The sequence below is a fragment of the Mustelus asterias genome, chromosome 15 (genome assembly GCF_964213995.1).
Source record: "Mustelus asterias chromosome 15, sMusAst1.hap1.1, whole genome shotgun sequence".
Taxonomy (NCBI): Eukaryota; Metazoa; Chordata; class Chondrichthyes; order Carcharhiniformes; family Triakidae; genus Mustelus; species Mustelus asterias.
Genome location: NC_135815.1, coordinates 103,385,284 through 103,405,964, shown reverse-complemented (window position 1 = coordinate 103,405,964; position 20,681 = coordinate 103,385,284). Strand labels below are relative to the sequence as shown.

Sequence of the window (20,681 nt, the reverse complement as noted above, 5' to 3'; positions counted from 1 at the left end):
TGCTGGGAACCATTCCCGCACCAAGGGGCTACAGGCAGTGAGGCCTGACAGTTTTCAGAAGAGGAGAAATCCTTTAAGTCCTAAATAAAAAGAAAAAGTTAAAAGAAAATAATGGCCCTCAAATGGACAGCATTTACCATAAAGGAAAGTAACAAAAATAAGCACATTTCAAGAAAAAAAAGATTTTCTGGCAGAGAGGAAACATGAAAAAGACTCAGAAATCAAAGTAAAATTCTTCCACCAGCCAGAAAGAGATAACAGTCTAAAAAAAGGTCCAAAAAGGAAGAGCTATAGTTTCCCACCAAAACTGCACAAGCACGGGAAAAGCATACAGAAAGAGAGAGAGAGAAACAGCAGTTAAAAAAATGTTAAGAGTCTTAAAGCAGGAATGCATTTAAAGTCGTACAACATTTAATGAAACAATCACAAGAGGGAACAAAGGACAAGGAACAGAAAAATCAGAGAAGACCCCAGATAGAGGGTGGCTTTAAAAAGAGAGAGCAACTCTAAAAGGAAGGTCCGTAAGCAGCGCGAGACTTCAAAAGAGGAAATTAAGTCCTCAAGAAAGAGGCAGTGCTGGAGCTCAGAGAAGAGAGTAAAAGTCCCCTGAAAGGGGGGTACTGAAAAATCCTGGAGAGGGGGAGAGCCATAAGGAGGACAATAAAAGACCCCAGAAGGATGGCACCCAAAGACCCCCGAAGGAAGGCAACTAAAGACCCCCAAGGCATGCAAACTAAAGACCCCTGAAGGAGAGCAATAAAAGCCCCCCAGGAGAGCGACAACAGAAGGCCCTAAATGACTCAACAAAGTGTTGAAAGCAAGCGAGACTCAGCTGCGCACATCCTTTTATATTGTAATGAGAAGTGCCTTGAAAGATTAGTTATAAACTACAAGTAAACAATGAAGCTGTAATCAGTCAAAAAATAAGACAAGCCACAGAAAAGAAAAAGTAAGAATGAAGGAAGAAGAGTTGGATAAACTTCATCAAGAATTACAGCAATCAGAAAATGAAGTAAAAGTTTGTGAATCGTGATCTAATGAGAAGCAGCCCCAGCTATATCAAAGCTAAAAAAAAAACAGGCACTATGAAGAAGATGGAAGTAGCTAGGAAATTTATCCAGGCTGGAAAGAAACAGTACAACATTCAGCAGCAAGTGGTGAAGGAGCTGGAGTTGGAGCATGAAGATGTGAATAAAAGGTAAAAAAGGCTGAGAGAAAAAACACAGCGGAACCTGACAAAAGAGATCATAGCATGGAACTCAGAAGAGCCAAGGAAATCCCATGTAGTGGATGCTATCAGTTTTTGTGATGGATGAGACAGCTGCTGGTCTCGAAGTGAAACGCATCAAAAATTTGTTTCATGGCGCTCATGCACAACATCCTGTAGCATTTACTGCAAGAGTCACCATTCTGTTGAAGCAGGAATTAGAGCAGAGGTATCATTTACCAGAGCCATTATTGGGAATTCTCTAGCGATCCAATTGAATGATTGAACTACTAGTGATGTGGAAAACACAAATGAGCTGGAGAAAGTGGCAGTCTGCAGAGGGACAGGAATTATCTGGTGTTCTAGGGTACTGTGGAGGGCATAGCAATGGACAAACCCAAAGAGAGAATACAACTGTTGGAACAAGTTAGCAATTCAGGGGAATTATCTACTAAAAAAAAGACAAGAAGCAGGAAGAAATTATGAACATTGAGGTAGAGTTCAATGCAACCAACACAGCAACCCATCATCCCGGTACCAAAGAAAAGCCAGGCAGCGTGCCTTAATAACTATTGTCCGGTGGCTCTGACATCCATCATTATGAAGTGCTTTGAAAGGTTAGTCATGATACAAATAAATTCCAGCCTCTCAGATTGCCTGCATTCACTACAGTTTACCTACCACCGCAACAGGTCCACAGCAGACGCCATTTCCCTAGCCCTGCACTCAACCCTGGAACACCTAGATAACAAAGACACCTATGTCAGACTCCTAATTATCAACTACAGCTCAGCCTTCAACTGTTCACGCTTGTAAGGGGATAAAGAATGAGAGTTAAATCAGTTGCAAAAGAAGGTACGTTCAAATTATTTAATGTGAATAGAATGAATGAATGACAAACAACTCACCTGTTGGTGAATTCTCGCTTTCTCCAAATCCAGACTGCCATTTTTGCCTCGGGCACCACGGAGTAACTGTTCAGCTTCCATCTCCCATTGATTCATGTCATTCAAGTCACAGTGAAATTGTCGCCACTCCTCCACAGCCTTATCATAACAACTGGCGAAAAGACAAGAAATTCACATTCTGGTGCTATGTTGCTGCTTTGCTTAATACGATCTAAGTAGCCACTATCTAATGCATGCAACAGGACTTCCTCAGACAGTATGTTTCTTGCTACTTTAGGAATTGGAGAGTATGGTATTGACTCATTGGGCCGAAAGGCCTCCTTCTATGCCACTAATGACTCTAATATAGGATCATGGAATCATAGAATCTACAGTGCAGAAGGCGGCCATTCAGCACATCGAGTCTACACCGACAACAATCCCACCCAGGTCCCATCCCCGTAACCCCACATATTTACCCTGCTAATCCCCCTGACACTAACTAAGGATCAATTTAGCATAGCCAATCAACCTAACCCACACATCTTTGGACTGTGGGAGGTAACCAGAGCACCGGGAGGAAACCCACGCAGACACGGGGAGAAAGTGCAAACTCCATATAGACAGTGACCTGAGGCCAGAATCGAACTCGAGTCCCTGGCGCTGTGAGGCAGCAGTGCTAACTACTGTGCCACCTCATATGTACCTGCTTTTACCTACATAATATGTACCTATTTTACCTGTAGAAACAATCACATTCAGCCAGACAATCATGTCAACAACATGTACTTATTTGGACTTTTATTGTAAGAAAAGTTCCCAAGGCGCTTGACAGAGGCATGATTAAGCAAAATGTGACACCCAGCCATATGAAAAAGTATCAGGCAGCTGATCAAAAGCTGCCAAGAAAGAAGCCCTTTTCGCTGAGATTCTACTTTTCGGGAGTGGAGCTTTCTCAGAAAGTTGTTGCATGAGAATTGGAAGCCAGGTGTCTGTCTGGATCACTCTCTAAGAGTGTCAAAAGGCTAGAAATCTACGTAAGCATCTTTGGTTTCTGTGTTAATTGGTTCTAAAGAAGGGACTCATGTCTGTGGGGAATACTGCTAAATTGGAACAATAGAGATAGCGAGCTGTTAAGAATTGTATTTTGTCATGTTTAAGTATTTTAATTGGTAAACATTGCTCGAATGCCTTTTGTTATTTTCTAACTGTGTTCTTAAATAAAGTTTGTTTTGATAAAAGCTTCCTAGTAGGTCACTTGAATCATACCTGGAGTGAAACACTTTTTGTTCACCCTAATGCCAAAATCAAGTGTAAAAGTTGGCGTCTAGGTTAACTTCACAAAATACCTTGGAATTTGTGGTCAGATCTTTAATAATGTCAAACAAGCAACCTGTTCATTTAGGAATTGTGGAGGAGTCAAGAGAAGTAGTGGTGGTCCAAAAGGACAAGGAGCAAGTTTTATATTCACATTGGATATCAAATGATTTTGTTTCATCCAAATCTACTCAGTAGATGATAGAAACCCTACAGCGCAGTAGGAGGCCATTTGGCATCCATTCGAGTCTGCACCGACAACAATCCCACCCCAGGCCCTATCCCCACAATCCCACACATTTACCCCACTAATCCCTCTAACCTATACATCCCGGGACACTAAGGGACAATTGTTTAGTATGGCCAATCAACCTAACCCGCACATCTTTGGACTGTGGGAGGAAGCCGGAGTACATAAGAACATAAGAAATAGGAGCAGGAGTAGGCCATCTAGCCCCTCGAGCCTGTCCCGCAATTCAATAAGATCATGGCTGATCTGAAGTGGATCAGTTCCACTTACCCGCCTGATCCCTATAACCCCTAATCCCCTTACCGATCAGGAATCCATCTATCCGTGATTTAAACATATTCAACGAGGTAGCCTCCACCACTTCAGTGGGCAGAGAATCCCAGAGATTCACCACCCTCTGAGAGAAGAAGTTCCTCCTCAACTCTGTCTTAAACTGACCCCCCCTTTATTTTGAGGCTGTGCCCTCTAGTTCTAGCTTCCTTTCTAAGTGGAAAGAATCTCTCCACCTCTACCCTATCCAGCCCCTTCATTATCTTATAGGTCTCTATAAGATCCCCCCTCAGCCTTCTAAATTCCAACGAGTACAAACCCAATCTGCTCAGTCTCTCCTCATAATCAACACCCCTCATCTCTGGTATCAACCTGGTGAACCTTCTCTGCACTCCCTCCAAGGCCAATGTATCCTTTCGCAAATAAGGGGACCAATACTGCACACAGTATTCCAGCTGCGGCCTCACCAATGCCCTGTACAGATGCAGCAAGACATCTCTGCTTTTATATTCTATCCCCCTTGCGATATAGGCCAAAATCCCATTTGCCTTCTTGATCACCTGTTGCACCTGCAGACTGGGTTTTTGCGTCTCATGCACAAGGACCCCCCCAGGTCCCTTTGCACAGTAGCATGTTGGAATTTTTTTCCATTTAGATAATAATCCAATTTGCTATTATTTCCTCCAAAGTGAATAACCTCGCATTTGTCAACGTTATACTCCATCTGCCAGATCCTCGCCCACTCACTCAGCCTGTCCAAATCTCTCTGCAGACCTTCTACGCCCTCCACACGATTCACTTTTCCACTTATCTTTGTCGTCTGCAAACTTTGTTCCCCTACACTCAGTCCCCTCCTCCAGATCGTCTATATAAATCGTAAATAGTTGAGGCCCCAGTACCGAATCCTGCGGCACGCCACTAGTTACCATCCGCCAACCAGAAAAGCACCCATTTATTCCGACTCTCTGCTTCCTGTCGGATAGCCAATCCCCAATCCACGCTAACACCCTACCCCCAACTCCGTGTGACCCAATCTTCTTCAGCAACCTTTTGTGAGGCACCTTATCAAACGCCTTTTGGAAATCCAAAAACACCGCATCCACCGGTTCCCCTCTGTCAACTGCACTAGTCACATCTTCATAAAAATCCAACAAGTTCGTCAAGCACGACTTTCCCCTCATGAATCCATGCTGCGTCTGCTTAATCGAACCACTTATCCAGATGGCCTGCTATTTCTTCTTTAATGATGGATTCCAGCATTTTCCCAACTACAGACGTTAAGCTAACCGGCCTGTAGTTACCCGCCTTTTGTCGATTTCCTTTTTTAAACAGCGGCGTAACATTAGCCGTTTTCCAATCCGCCGGCACTACCCCAGAATCCAACCGGAGTACCCGGAGGAAACCCACGAGGACATGGGGAGAACATCCACAAGACAGTGACTCAAGCAGGAATTGAACCCAGGTCCCTGGTGCTGTGAGGCAGCAGTGTTAACCACTGTGCCACCCCGATTTAAGCTCAGGCCAGAGATTTTGGCATCATCCCCTCCAAATTGCCTTCAACAAGGAGCCTTTGAATTAATCCTTTTCATGGGTTACATATTATTGCTGGTACCTGAGAATATAAATTGCTATTGTGGTTGTCTGCTAGCTATGTCAATCAGAATAAAAGTAAGATTAATTAGGAGTCATCATGTAAATTCTAGAAGTGTAAAGTTTCTCCAATAGGTAACCTCCAAAACACTCTCCTCAACATTTTGCTGCCAATTGTCCAGCATCATTCGCAATTCCTCAGATACTGAAGCAGCTTGTGCCCATATGCAGCAAACCTGGACAACATTCAGGTTTGGGCTAATAAGTGGCAAATAACATTTGCACCAAACAATTGCCAGCATTGATCATCTCCAACAAGAGAGGATGCAATCACCTCCCCTTAGCACTAATAGGATCATTATTGCGTAATACCCCACTATCAACATCCTGGTGGTTATCATTGACCAGAAACTGAACTAGATGAGCCATATATATTTGTGGCCAGAAGAGCAGTTCAGGGGCTGGGAATTCTGCGGCAAATAACTAATTTTCTGATTTGAAAAGTCCATCAGCAGTTTGCTGTTTGACAATACTAAATTCAAGATAACCTTTAGAATCTGATTTTTTTCCCGACAGACCAAGGGCACTGACAACAAAAGAACATCTCAAATACCTTTTCAAACGATAATACCAGCACTTGGACCACCTTCTCTCCATATGGCTCAGTAGCAAAAATCATTGAACCATCATCCTCTTTTACCAAAGATTATGTTGTAATTTTTCATTACAGTATCTACACAGCAACCAAGCACTAGGACAATATAATGCCAACAATAATACTGATTGCATACCTTTTGCGATCATTGTACATCCTGTTCACTCGATCCCATTCTGCATGGAGTTGTGTCAGCGTATCCCCTATCTGGACAACCTCAGCTGCAGATGCTTCGAGGAGGGCGTCAGGCTGATTCTCATGAATATCCTCCAGTTGCTCTCCTAGTTTCTCCAGCATGTCCTTTATATTCTATAAAAGATGGAAATGTTTAATTAACTTGGACATCACTGGATGGCTGGCTATCACTAAAGAGGTGACATTTAGGAAACCAAAAATAGACTGGACAATATGAATATTGCAACCTTATCTATTAACTACTGAAATAAAAGTTGGATGGCCTCTGCCTCTGAGCCCACAATACAATCTGTTCAAAATATTCTCTTCACTAACACTGTGTGCAGGTCTGGTTGCCACATTATCAGAAGGATGTGATTGACTGGAGGGCGTGCAGAAGAGATTCACCAGGATGCTGCTTGAAATGGAACATTTAAGTTATGGAGAGAGGTTGGATAGACTTGAGTTGTTTTCGTTGGAGCAGAGAAGACTGAGAGGCGACCTGATCGAGGTGTACAAGATTATGAGAGACATGGACAGGGTGGATAAGGAGCAGCTGTTCCCCTTAGTTGAAGGGTCAGTCACAAGGGAACATAGGTTCAAGGTGAGGGGCAGGAGGTTTAGAGGGGATGTGAGGAAAAGCTTTTTTACCCAGAGAGTGGTGATGGTTTAGGATGCGCTGCCTGGGAGAGTGGTAGAAGTGCATTGCCTCACATCTTCTAAAAAGTATCTGGATGAGCACTTGATACATCTTAACATTCAGGGCTATGGGCCAAGTGCTGGCAGGTGGGATTAGGTGGGAGTTCAGGTGTTTCTAATGTGCTGGTGCAGACTCGATGGGCCGAAGGGCCTCTTCTGAGCTGTATGATTCTATGAACAGGCCTAAACAACCTCAAACTACAGCTAAGCAATGAGCAATTGCCCCAGCATATTCTCCTTTTCATTTTCGTTTTAGCCATTTACCTAAAAGCAAATAAGCCTGCAATGTGAATTCAATCACTATACTAAATGAACTAGCAAGACTAATGGCCTGCAGTACAATTGAAATTTCTGAGGACAACAGAGATCTAATTGTGCACAATGTCAAAGCTGAGAATTTTGTTAAGTATTTATTCTTTCACAGGATGCAGGTGTTGCTGGTTAGCCACATTTATTACCCATTCCTAATTGCCCTTGGGAAGGTGGTGGTCAGTCGTCTTCTTGAACCGCAGCCATCTGGTGTAGAGTCACCCGCATTTCTGTTCCGAAGGAAGTTCCAGGATTTTGACCCAGCAACAGTGAAGGAACAACAGAAACAAGCACAGTTCCAGCTCAGGTTTTGAATGAAGGAAGTTGACACACAAATCCTCAGGAAGAGTGCTTAGCTACTCACTCCCAAGTTTTCAGTGGGGCATTAAAAAGTAGACATCAGCAGCTCCAGTAAATTCAGCCTCACCACAACATCCTCGTGGCCATTCCCATCCCAACATATCCCCAATGTCTTGCTCACTGCCACCATTTTATTACTGGATCTGTGTATTGGCAGTTCGCATTAGTTCCAGTTAACCCAATCTCACCCATCCTCATGGCCAACATTAGTCCATCCATGTGAAGAAGTGTCAGGCCCAACAAGATTTAATGGTTACAATTAATGCAAGTAGTAACTAATAAGCCCACATCTTACATAGCGCAACGTCACAGCAATCCAATAAACTACCAGTTCATAGAGTAATAGAGGTTTACAGCATGGAAACAGGCCCTTCGGCCCAACTTGCCCATGCTGCCCTTTTTTTAAAACCCCGAAGCTAGTCCCAATTGCCCAGATTTGGCCCATATCCCTCTATACCCATCTTACCCATGTAACTGTCTAAATGCTTTTTAAAAAACAAAATTGTACCCGCCTCTACTACTACCTCTGGCAGTTTGTTCCAGACACTCACCACCCTTTGTGTGAAAACATTGCCCCTCTGGACACTTTTGTATCTATCCCCTCTCACCTTAAACCTATATGCCTTCTAGTTTTAGACTTCCCTACCTTTGGGAAAAGATATTGACTAACTGATCTATGCCCCTCATTACTTTATAGACTTCTACAAGATCACCCCTAATCCTCCTACGCTCCTGAGAAAAAAGTCCCAGTCTATCCAGCCTCTCCTTATAACTCAAACCATCAAGTCCCGGTAGCATCCTAGTAAATCTCTTCTGCACTCGTTCTAGTTTAATGAGATCCTTTCTATAATAGGTGACCAGAAATGTACACAGTATTCCAAATGTGGCCTTACCAATGTCTTGTATAACTTCAACAAGACGTCCCAATTCCTGTATTCAATGTTCTGACTAATGAAACCAAGCATGCCGAATGCCTTCCTCACCACTCTGTCCACCTGTGACTCCACTTTCAATGAGCTATGAACATTTATTCCTTATAAATCTTAGATTAGTAGTTTCTTAAAAGACACTGACATTTCCGATAGTTTATTTTAAAAGCAATCTGAAGGCCATCAATCTGTCATAGTTAACACTGCACACTTGGTATTGGTGCATCCTGATCTTTTGGTGTCATTGGTAAGACCATCAAGAGGTAGCTTTGAACTAGAAGTATTACAAACCAGCTATAGCATCAGTACAGACTGCAAGAACACAAACTTTACATACATGTAAAACAAAATTTAAAAACTGGTGCAACGTCTTTAATTTCTAATGTTGATGGTCCTACCCAGTCAACTCTTCTGGTAGTCATTAAAATTGGCAGTCAGCAGATTTCCATGGATATATTTTAAACACACAGCTCTGCCTTCACCAACTCCAGAATCACTTGTGCAGGAAATACAACCAAGCTGTCCAATAACATTGCTCCAAGGGTTTTTTAAAAAATATGTGTGTCCTGTTAATACAGATTCTGGAATTTCTGTATCTATGATCCCTCTCTCGGTATTAAATTAGTTTTCCGACACACCGGCAGCAAGACTTGCTCACTCAGGGAAAACTCTGCAGTGGTCCACAGAACTGAGGACTCACCATGAAGAAACACCCTAAGCTGGCTTCCATCCTACCAAAATCTGAATTAAAGATGGACAAATATAGAGGCACAAATGCCTCTTTACACAGAGGGTGGTGGGGGCCTGGAATGCGCTGCCAAGTAGGGTGGTGGAGGCAGGCACGCTGACATCGTTTAAGACTTACCTGGATAGTCACATGAGCAGAATGCACGTCTGTGGCACTTTTCTGTGGTCTATATGTATTTATGGCCAAAGAGACACATAAGGCTTTGATATTTATTAAATTCACTCTAAAACCTGATCAGCATTTATATCTCTCCCACCCACAATTTCCACAGCAAGGAACAAATTCCAAGAAAATATCTACTGCCAAGAAATTGTTGGATCAGAATACAAAAACATAAACAGAACTCCAATGGTATATCAGGCTGTACTTCAGGGAAATGTAGACATCACGGGGGCGATTCTCCCAGTTAAAGCAGCACAGCAGACCGGAAGACTCAAGCAGAGGCCGTGTAACGGACTTCCCGCTGGGAGCCACAGCCTCCGCAAGTTTCCAGCCGCCAGATTTCCAGTGCCATCAGCTCCGTGCCAGAACTCTATCCGGAGCTGTATAAATTATGCAAATAGCGATTTAAATGTAATTAGCGGGTCTGGGACTGAACAAAGAACAGTACAGCACAGGAAACAGGCCCTTCGGCCCTCCAAGCCTGTGCCGCTCCTTGGTCCAACTAGACCAATCGTTTGTATCCCTCCATTCCCAGGCTGCTCATGTGACTATCCAGGTAAGTCTTAAACGATGTCAGCGTGCCTGCCTCCACCACCCTACTTGGCAGCGCATTCCAGGCCCCCACCACCCTCTGTGTAAAAAACGTCCCTCTGATATCTGAGTTATACTTTGCCCCTCTCACCTTGAGCCCGTGACCCCTCATGAACGTCACTTCTGATCTGGGAAAAAGCTTCCCACCGTTCACCCTATCTATCCCCTTCATAATCTTGTACACCTCTATTAGATCTCCCCTCATTCTCCGTCTTTCCAGGGAGAACAACCCCAGTTTACCCAATCTCTCCTCATAGCTAAGACCCTCCATACCAGGCAACATCCTGGTAAACCTTCTCTGCACTCTCTCTAACGCCTCCACGTCCTTCTGGTAGTGCGGCGACCAAAACTGGACGCAGTATTCCAAATGTGGCCTAACCAGCGTTCTATACAGCTGCATCATCAGACTCCAGCTTTTATACTCTATACCCCGTCCTATAAAGGCAAGCATACCATATGCCTTCTTCACCACCTTCTCCACCTGTTTTGCCACCTTCAAGGATTTGTGGACTTGCACACCTAGGTCCCTCTGTGTTTCTATACTCCTGATGACTCTGCCATTTATTGTATAACTCCTCCCTACATTATTTCTTCCAAAATGCATCACTTCGCATTTATCCGGATTAAACTCCATCTGCCACCTCTCCGCCCAATTTTCCAGCCTATCTATATCCTGCTGTATTGCCCGACAATGCTCTTCGCTATCCGCAAGTCCAGCCATCTTCGTGTCATCCACAAACTTGCTGATTACACCAGTTACACCTTCTTCCAAATCATTTATATATATCACAAATAGCAGAGGTCCCAGTACAGAGCCCTGCGGAACACCACTGGTCACAGACCTCCAGCCGGAAAAAGACCCTTCGACCACTACCCTGAAGTCTCTGGGCCCGCTAGCCTCCCCAACCCCCACCTCCCCACCACCCCCCAAGAGTGTTACACTCCAGCGGGGTTTATAATAGCCCCCCCACTAGCGGGGAGTTGGTGGCCCGACCCCATTGGAGTGAAGGGGGGCCATCGAGGCCATCCTGGAGGTGGTTGGGGGGGTGCCCCCAGAGCACTGCCAACTTGGCAGTGCCAGCCAGGCCCCTTGGCACTGCCCCACCAGGCACTGGGTGCCAAGGGGATGGGGCCTTTAACAGCAGAGACTCTAATGGGGGAGAGGGAGATCAGTGGGGATAGGGGGTCCCGCTGCCACTCAGCACTCGGCAGTGACAAAGGGAGGGAGGCCAGCGATTGGGGCTGGCCATCCGGTGGGCGGTGGGGGGGAAGTCTCCCTGAAAAAACCAGCAGGATTTACTCCAATTTTTACACGAATTCAACACTTGGAATGTTTTTGTGAGAATCCCACCCCACATTGCAGCATTCTTGAAAGTAATTTCAAACTGTTCACTGAAACCCGTGAACAGCTCCCTCTATGGGCTACTGAGTAAAAGTACCGCTCATTGTCATACAATGTCATACAATGAGTGGTACTGCCGAGTACTCATTGTTCCACTGGAGCAAGCAGAGAGGGAGTGATTTGTGGCAGGAGTGCTGGTGAGAGATTTATTTATTTAGTCCGTTAGTGTGGGGTTTTTTTGCCTTCATTTTTGTAGTAGTATTTTTCTTAATTTTAAACTGAAAACCGGAAGTGGGCTGCTAAGGAGTCTGGGAAGGGTTTTTTAAGCGTGCGAAGTATAAAAGGTAGACTGCAGTATACAGCGGGCAGCGGAGTGTGTGGGAAGCAAAGTGTGAGCTATAAGGGCTTTGGCTCACAGGGCTTCGGGGGACAGGGCAAGCAGGGGTGAGTTTTTTCATATTTACTTTTCTCTGTGTTCCTTGGTATAAAGGGGCAAATATGAGTGTGAAGCCAGTGTGTTGTTCCCAGTGTAGGATGTGGGAGGTCCTGGAGGCACCTGGCCTCCCGGACATCCACATCTGTGAGGGGTGCGTCGAGCTGCAGTTCCTGAGGGGCCGTGTTAGGGAGCTGGAACTGCAGCTCAAGGATTTTAGGCTGTTAAGGGAGAATGAGGAGGTGATAGACAAGAGCTATCATCAGGTGGTCACACCAGGGCCACGGGTGGAGGCCAAGTGGGTGACGGCCAGGAATGGGAAAGCTCGGGTGATTGAGAGCACCCCGGTGGATGTGCCCCTACACAACAAGTACTCCTGCCTGAGTACTGCTGGGGGGGGACAGCCCGCCTGGGGGAAGCAGCAGTGGCCGTGTCTCCGGAGTGGAGTCCGGCCCTGGAACTCAGAGGGCTAAGGAAAAGGGGAGGAAGGCAGTGTTAATCGGGGACTTGACAGTAAGGGGGTCGGACAGGCGTTTTTGCGGAGGCAGGCGGGAGTCTTGCATGGTGGTCTGCCACCCTGGAGCCGGGATCCAGGGTGTCGCTGGTCGACTCCCAGAAATCCTGAGGGGGGAGGGAGAGGAGCCAGAGGTAGCGGTACATATTTGTACCGCTGATGTGGGAAGGAAGGGGGAAGGGGTCATGAAAAGAGAGTATAGGGAATTAGGGAGACAGCTGAGAAGGAGGAAAGCAAAGGTAGTAATCTCAGGATTGCTGCCTGTGCCACGGGAGGGTGAGGGCAGGAATGGAGTGAGGTGGAGGATGAATGTGTGGCTGAGGGACTGGTGCAGGGGGCAGGGATTCAGGTTCCTGGACCATTGGGACCTCTTTAGGGGCAGGTGTGACCTGTACACAAAAAATGGGTGGCACTTGAATCCCAGGGGGCCCAATATCCTGGCGGGAAGGTTGGCTAAGGCTACTGGGGAGAGTTTAAACTAGATAGGTTGCGGGGAGGGGATCGAGACGAGGTGACTTGGAGCGAGGAAGTTAGCTCACAAACAGAGAAGGGTTATAGACGGTGCAAGAGGGAAGATGGATGGGGGATAGAGAAGGGGAGAGCTCAGACCAAAGAATTGAGATGTGTTTACTTTAATGCCAGGAGTATAGTGAATAAAGGGGATGAGCTCAGAGCGTGGATTGATGCCTGGAAGTGTGATGTGGTGGCCATTACGGAGACTTGGATGTCTCAGGGACAGGACTGGATACTACAGGTGCCGGGATTCAGATGTTTCAGGAAGGACAGGGAGGGAGGCAAGAGAGGGGGTGGAGTGGCACTGCTGATCAGGGATAGTGTCACAGCTGTAGAGAAGGTGTATGCTGTGGAGGGATTGTCTACAGAGTCTCTGTGGGTGGAAGTTCGGAGTGGGAAGGGGGCGATCACTTTGCTGGGAGTTTTCTATAGGCCGCCCAATAGTGACAGGGAGGTGGAGGAGCAGATAGGGAAACAGATCCTGGACAGTTGCAATAGAGCACATTTGCACTCCATCTGACGAAGGAGCAGTGCTCCGAAAGCTTATGGTATTTGCTACCAAATAAACCTGTTGGACTTTAACCTGGTGTTGTTAAAACTCTTACTGAGTTGCAATAATAGCAGAGTTGTTGTGATGGGAGACTTTAATTTCCCAAATATAGATTGGAATATCCCGAGGGTAAGGGGATTGGACGGGGAGGAGTTCATTAGGTGTGTTCAGGAGGGTTTCCTGACACAGCATGTGGACAAGCCTACAAGAGGAGAGGCTGTACTTGATCTGATACTGACCAATGAGCCTGGACAGGTGTCAAATCTCTCAGTGGGAGAGCATCTTGGGGATAGCGATCATAACTCTATCTCCTTTATGATTGCATTGGAAAAAGAGAGGATCAGGCAAGTTAGGAAAGCGTTTATATGGAGTATGGGGAAATATGAAGACATAAGGCAGCAAATTCAAAGAGTAAATTGGAAGGAGGTATTCTCGGGGAAATGTACTGGAGAGAGGTGGCAGTTTTTCAAGGAATGTCTGTCTAGGGTTCTACAGGACAATGTTCCGAGCAGACAAGGAGGTGTTGGTAGGTTAAAAGGAACCGTGGTGCACGAAAGCTGTGCGGGACCTAGTCGAGAAGAAAAGGAAAGTGTACAAAAGGTTCAGAGAGCTTGGTGAAGATAGGGATCTAGATGAGTATACGGCTTGTAGGAAGGGACTAAAGAAGGAAATTAGGAGAGCCAGAAGGGGTCACGAGAAGGCCCTGGCAAGTAGAATTAAGGAAAACCCTAAGGTGTTCTATAAATATGTGAAGAGTAAAAGGATGAGACGTGAAGGAATAGGGCCTATAAAAGGTGAAGGCGGGAAAATCAGTACGGAACCAGTAGAAATGGCAGAGGTGCTCAATGAGTATTTTGCCTCGGTTTTCACAGAGGAGAAGGACATGGGTGGATGTACTGTGGGCTTGCGGTGGACTGAAAAGATTGAGTATATGGGCTTTAACAAAGAGGTTGTGCTGGAATCTTTGAATGGCATCAAGATAGATAAGTCGCCGGGTCCGGATGGGATGTACCCCAGGTTACTGTGGGAGACGAGGGAAGAGATTGCAGAGCCTCTGGAGATGATCTTTGCGTCGTCGATGAAGACGGGAGAGGTGCCAGAGGATTGCGGATGTGGTTCCTATTTTCAAGAACGGGAATAGGGATAGCCCAGGAAATTACCGACCGGTGAGTCTAACCTCAGTGGTTGGTAAAGTGATGGAGAAGATCCTGAGGGACAAGATTTATGAGCATTTAGAGAGGTTTAGTATGCTCAAGAATACTCAGCATGGCTTTGTCAAAGGCAGATCGTGCCTTTCGAGCCTGGTGGAGTTCTTCGAAAATGTAACTAAACACATTGACGAAGGGAAAGCGGTACATGTGGTTTATATGGATTTTAGTAAGGCGTTCGAGAAGGTCCCCCATGCAAGGCTTCTAGAAAAAGTGAGAGGGCATGGGATCCAAGGGGCTGCTGCCGTGTGGATCCAGAACTGGCTTGCCCAAAGGAGGCAGAGAGTGGGGATAGATGGGTCTTTTTCTAAATGGAGGTCGGTCACCAGTGGTGTGCCCCAGGGATCTGTTCTGGGACCCTTGCTGTTTGTCATTTTCATAAATGACCTGGATGAGGAAGTGGAGGGATGGGTTGGTAAGTTTGCCGACGACACGAAGGTTGGTGGGGTTGTGGATAGTCTGGAGGGATGTCAAAAGTTACAGAGGGACATAGATAGGATGCAAGACTGGGCGGAGAAGTGGCAGATGGACTTCAACCCAGATAAATGCGTAGCGGTCCATTTTGGCAGGTCAAATGGGATGAAGGAGTACAATATAAAGGGAAAGACTCTTAGTACGGTAGAGGATCAGAAGGACCTGTATAGTTTTAGAAACATAGAAAACTACAGCACAAAACAGGCCCTTCGGGCTCACAAGTTGTGCCGAACATATCCCTACCTTTTAGGTACGGTAGCACAGTGGTTAGCACTGCTGCTTCACAGCTCCAGGGTCCCGGGTTCGATTCCTGGCTCGGGTCACTGTCTGTGTGGAGTTTGCACATTCTCCTCGTGTCTGCGTGGGTTTCCTCCGGGTGCTCCGGTTTCCTCCCACAGTCCAAAGATGTGCGGGTTAGGTTGATTGGCCAGGTTAAAAATTGCCCCTTAGAGTCCTGGGATGTGTAGGTTAGAGGGATTAGCGGGTAAAATATGTGGGGGTAGGGCCTGGGTGGGATTGTGGTCGGTGCAGACTCGATGGGCCGAATGGCCTCCTTCTGCACTGTAGGGTTTCTATGATTTCTATGATTTCTATGACCTTGGGGTCCGGGTCCATAGGACTCTAAAATCGGCCCCGCAGGTGGAGGAGGTGGTTAAGAAGGCGTATGGTGTGCTGGCCTTTATCAATCGAGGGATTGAGTTTAGGAGTCCGGGGATAATGATGCAGCTATATAAGACCCTCGTCAGACCCCACTTGGAGTACTGTGCTCAGTTCTGGTCGCCTCATTACAGAAAGGATGTGGAAAAGATTGAAAGGGTGCAGAGGAGATTTACAAGGATGTTGCCTGGATTGAGTGGCATGCCTTATGAGGATAGGCTGAGGGTACTCGGTCTTTTCTCCTTGGAGAGACGTAGGATGAGAGGAGTCCTAATAGAGGTATATAAGATGTTGAGATGCATTGATCGGGTGGACTCTCAGAGGCTTTTTCCCAGGGTGGAAATGGCTGCTACGAGAGGACACAGGTTTAAGGTGCTGGGGGGTAGGTACAGGGGAAATGTTAGGGGGAAGTTTTTCACACAGAGGGTGGTGGGCGAGTGGAATTGGCTGCCGTCAGTGGTGGTGGAGGCGAACTCAATAGGGTCTTTTAAGAGACTCCTGGATGAGTACATGGGACTTAATAGGATGGAGGGTTATAGGTAGGCCTAAAAGGTAGGGATATGTTCGGCACAACTTGTGAGCCCGAAGGGCCTGTTTTGTGCTGTAGTTTTCTATGTTTCTAAAACTATACAGACCCGAAGTCCCTGGTTCAGTCCCTGATCTGAGTGGAATGAGTTGATCTTAAATCAGACAGAATCTGGGACACTACAATTAGTTTATAAAAGAAGACAAACCTGCAGCTGCATCTCAAGTTAGAGGAAACATTTATAAAAACTGCACTGAATTCAGCCTGCCTGCCAGATGTTATACCTGCCTCACTCAAATCAAATTACTAATTACAAATCACTAAGAGCCAATTTTCAGCAGATATCTATTTGAATTTTATGCTTCAGTCACAGTTATGTAGATGAATTCCCCTTATTATGTTGTGAATTCACTGTTGTTTAGTACCCCCTTGTGATCAACATCAGACCATAAGACAAAGGAGCAGAATTAGGCCACTCGGCCCATCGGGTCTGCTCCACCATTCAATCATGACTGATATTTTTCTCATCCCCATTCTCCTGTCTTTTCCCCATAACCCCTGATCCCCTTATTAATCCAGAGCCTATCTATCTCTGTCTTAAAGACTCTCAATGACCTGGCCTCCACAGCCTTCTGTGGCAAAGAGTTCCACAGTTTCACCACTCTCTGGCTGAAGAAGTTTCTCCTCATCTCTGTTTTAAAGGATCATCCCTTCAGCCTGAGGTTGTGCCCTCTGGTTCTAGTTTTTCCTACTAGATGAAACATCCTCTCCATGTCCACTCTAAACAGGCCTCGCAGTATCCTGTAAGTTTCAATAAGATCCCCCCTCATCCTTCTAAACTCCAATGAGTACAGACCCAGAGTCCTCAACCGTTCCTCATACAACAAGCTCTTCATTCCAGGGATCATTCTTGTGAATCTCCTCTGGACCCTTTCCAAGGCCAGCACATCCTTCCTTAGATGTGGGGCCCAAAACTGCTCACAATTTTCTAAATGGGGTCTGACCAGAGCCTTATACAGCCTCAGAAGTACATCCCTGCTCTTGTATTCTAGCCCTCTCGACATGAATGCTAACATTGCATTTGCCTTCCTAACTGCCGACTGAACCTGCACGTTAACCTTAAGAGAATCTTGAACAACGACTCCCAAGTCCCTTTGTGTTTCTGATTTCCTAAGCATTTTCCCATTAGGAAATAGTCTATGCCTCCATTCCTCCTTCCAAAGTGCATAAACTCACACTTTTCCACATTGTATTACATTTGCCACTTCTTTGTCCACTCTCCTAATCTGTCCAAGTCCTTCTGCAGCCCCCTGCTTCCTCAATACTACCTGCCCCTCTACATATCTTTGTATCATCTGCAAACTTAGCAACAGTGCCTTCAATTCCTTCCTCCAAATCGTTAATGTATGTTGTGAAAAGTTGTGATCCCAGCATTGACCCCGCAAAATATGAGAACAGACCAAAGAATATAATTTATAGTTCGATTAAAACCACTTGCAAAAAACAGTGAACGTGTTTCACTGACCAAGGTAACATCAACTATGAAGATCTTCATTATTCACAGTAGCAGCCCCTTCCCTTCAAAGCATCCAGAATAAATAATGGCACATGGTTTATTCCAACAGACTAAAGTTGTAATGATTAAGGTTGGAAATGGCATCAAAACAGTTCAGTTTTTCCACTAATCTGTCTTCCATTTGTGACTAGAAACCGATGGAACTTTTACTCTCAGTTTTGCAGAAAATGCATGAAAGAAAGAGATGTTCAGTGCAAAAATGTCTTTCAGCCTTCACGGCATTAGGATTCAGGAACAAGGAACGTACTGAATTTTCTGACTGTGTCTATTTTCCGCATTAAGCTCCATCTTCAGTTTATAAAGTTTCTCATGAAAGTCCAATTGACCAAAAATGTCACCATAAGGATCAAAGCTCTCACTCAAGATCACTTAATGTTGACATCTGGTCCTTTCGTCAACTAACTTAAATTTATCACCTCTTTTGACCCTTTTGCCACCAGAAGCAGTTTCTCATTGTTTACTCCGCCAAAACTCAAGATTTTGACATTTCCATCAAATCTCCTCTAACCTTCTCTGCTCTAAGGAGAACAATCCCAGCTTCACCAATGATAAATAACTAATTAATCTGTTAAAAAAATAGTTTATAAAGTTAATTGCAACAACTAGCAAATTTCCTGCAGCATAGAACAGAGGGCAAAGAACAAAGAAAATTACAGCACAGGAACAGGCCCTTCGGCCCTCCAAGCCTGCACCAACCATGCTGCCCGACTTAACTAAAACCCGCTACCCTTCCGGGGACCATTTCCCTCTATTCCTATCCTATTCATGTATTTGTCCAGACACCCCTTAAAATTCACTATCGTATCTGCTTCCACTACCTCCCCCGGCAGCGAGTTCCAGGTCCCCACCACCCTCTGTGTAAAAAACTTGCCTCGTACATCTCCTTTAAACCTTGCCTCTCGCACCTTAAACCTATGGCCCCAAGTAATTGACTCTTCCATCCTGGGAAAAAGCTTCTGACTATCCATTCTGTCCATGCCCCTCATAATTCTATCAGGTCACCCCTCAACCTCCGTCGTTCCAGTGAGAACAAACCAAGTTTCTCCAACCTCTCCTCATAGCTAATGCCCTCCATGCCAAGCAACATCCTGGTAAATCTTTTCTGTACCCTCTCCAAAGCCTTCACATCTTTCTGCTAGTGTGGCAACCAGAATTGAACACTACATTCCAAGTGCGAACTAACTAAGGTTCTATAAAGCTGCAACATGACTTGCCAATTTTTGAACTCAATGCCCTGGCCGATAAAGGCAAGCATGCCGTATGCCTTCTTGACTACCTTCTCCACCTGCGTTGCCACTTTCAATCACCTGTGTACCTGTCCACCCAATCCCTCTGTCTATCAATACTCTTAAGGGTTCTGCCATTTACTGTATATTTCCTATCTTTATTAGACCTTCCAAAATGCATTACCTCACATTTGTCCGGATTAAACTCCATCTGCCATCTCTCCGCCCAAGCCTCCAACTGATCTATATCCTGCTGTATCCTCTGATGATCCTCATCACTATCCGCAAATCCACCAACCTTTGTGTCGACCGCAAACTTACTAATCAAACCAGTTACATTTTCCTCCAAATCATTTATATATATTACAAACAACAAAGGTCCCAGCACTGATCCCTGAGGAATGCCACTTGTCACAGCCCTCCATTCAGAAACACTCTTCCACTGCTACCCTCTGTCTTCTTTGACCGAGTAAGAGTTTTAACAACACCAGGTTAAAGTCCAACAGGTTTATTTGCTAGCAAATGTCATTAGCTTTCGGAGCGCTGCTCCTTCGTCGGATGGAGTGGAAATATGCTCTCAAACAGGGCACAGAGACACAAAATCAAGTTTCAGAATACTGATTAGAATGCGAATCTCTACAGCCAACCAGGTCTTAAAGATACAGACAGATCTTAAAGATACAGGTTGGCTGTAGAGATTCGCATTCTAATCAGTATTCTGTAACTTGATTTTGTGTCTCTGTGCCCTGTTTGAGAGCAGATTTCCACTCTATCTGACGAAGGAGCAGCGCTCCGAAAGCTAATGGCATTTGCTACCAAATAAATCTGTTGGACTTTAACCTGGTGTTGGTAAAACTCTTACTGTGTTTACCCCAGTCCAACGCCGGCATCTCCACATCATGACTTCTTTGACGGAGCCAGTTCTGAATCCACCTTGCCAGCTCACCTCTCATCCCATGCGACTTCATCTTCTGCACCAGTCTGTCATGAGGGACCTTGTCAAAGGCCTTACTGAAGTCCATGTAGACAACATCCACTGTCCTACCCTCATCAGTCATCTTCGACACTTCCGCGAAAAACGCGATCAAGTTAGTGAGACATGACCTCTCCTTCACAAAACCATGTTGCCTCTCGCTAATACGTCCATTTATTTCCAAGTGGGAGTAATTCCTGTCTCGAAGAATTCTCTCCAATAATTTCCTGACCACTGACCTAAGGCTAACCAGCCCGTAATTACCTGGATTATTCTTGCTACCCTTCTTAAACAAAGGAACAACATTGGCTATTCTCCAATGCTCTGGGACCTCCCCTGTAGCCAGTGAGGATAGTTCAGTTGGAGGATGCAGTTTATATCAGAGCTGTCATAGGCTGTGGCATACAATGTACTGCATATTTCAGGGCAGTTTTATCCAGTTCTCAGTGTATCATTTAATTCAGATCTGTGTTACTGTGTTAGTTCAGTGCTTGGTAGCTAAGTTTCAATATAAGGCTCATTCATAGACATAAGCACCAAC

General features: G+C 45.5%; 1 protein-coding gene across 1 annotated transcript in view; it reads right to left on the bottom strand.

Annotated features, from left to right (window-relative positions):
• Positions 1 to 20,681, bottom strand: part of LOC144504716 (utrophin-like) — a 631,247-nt gene that overhangs the window by 385,477 nt on the left and 225,089 nt on the right. Inside the window, 2 exon segments of the mRNA XM_078230463.1 lie at positions 2,116 to 2,266; positions 6,313 to 6,485. Of these exon segments, the coding sequence (XP_078086589.1) occupies positions 2,116 to 2,266; positions 6,313 to 6,485 (324 nt within the window).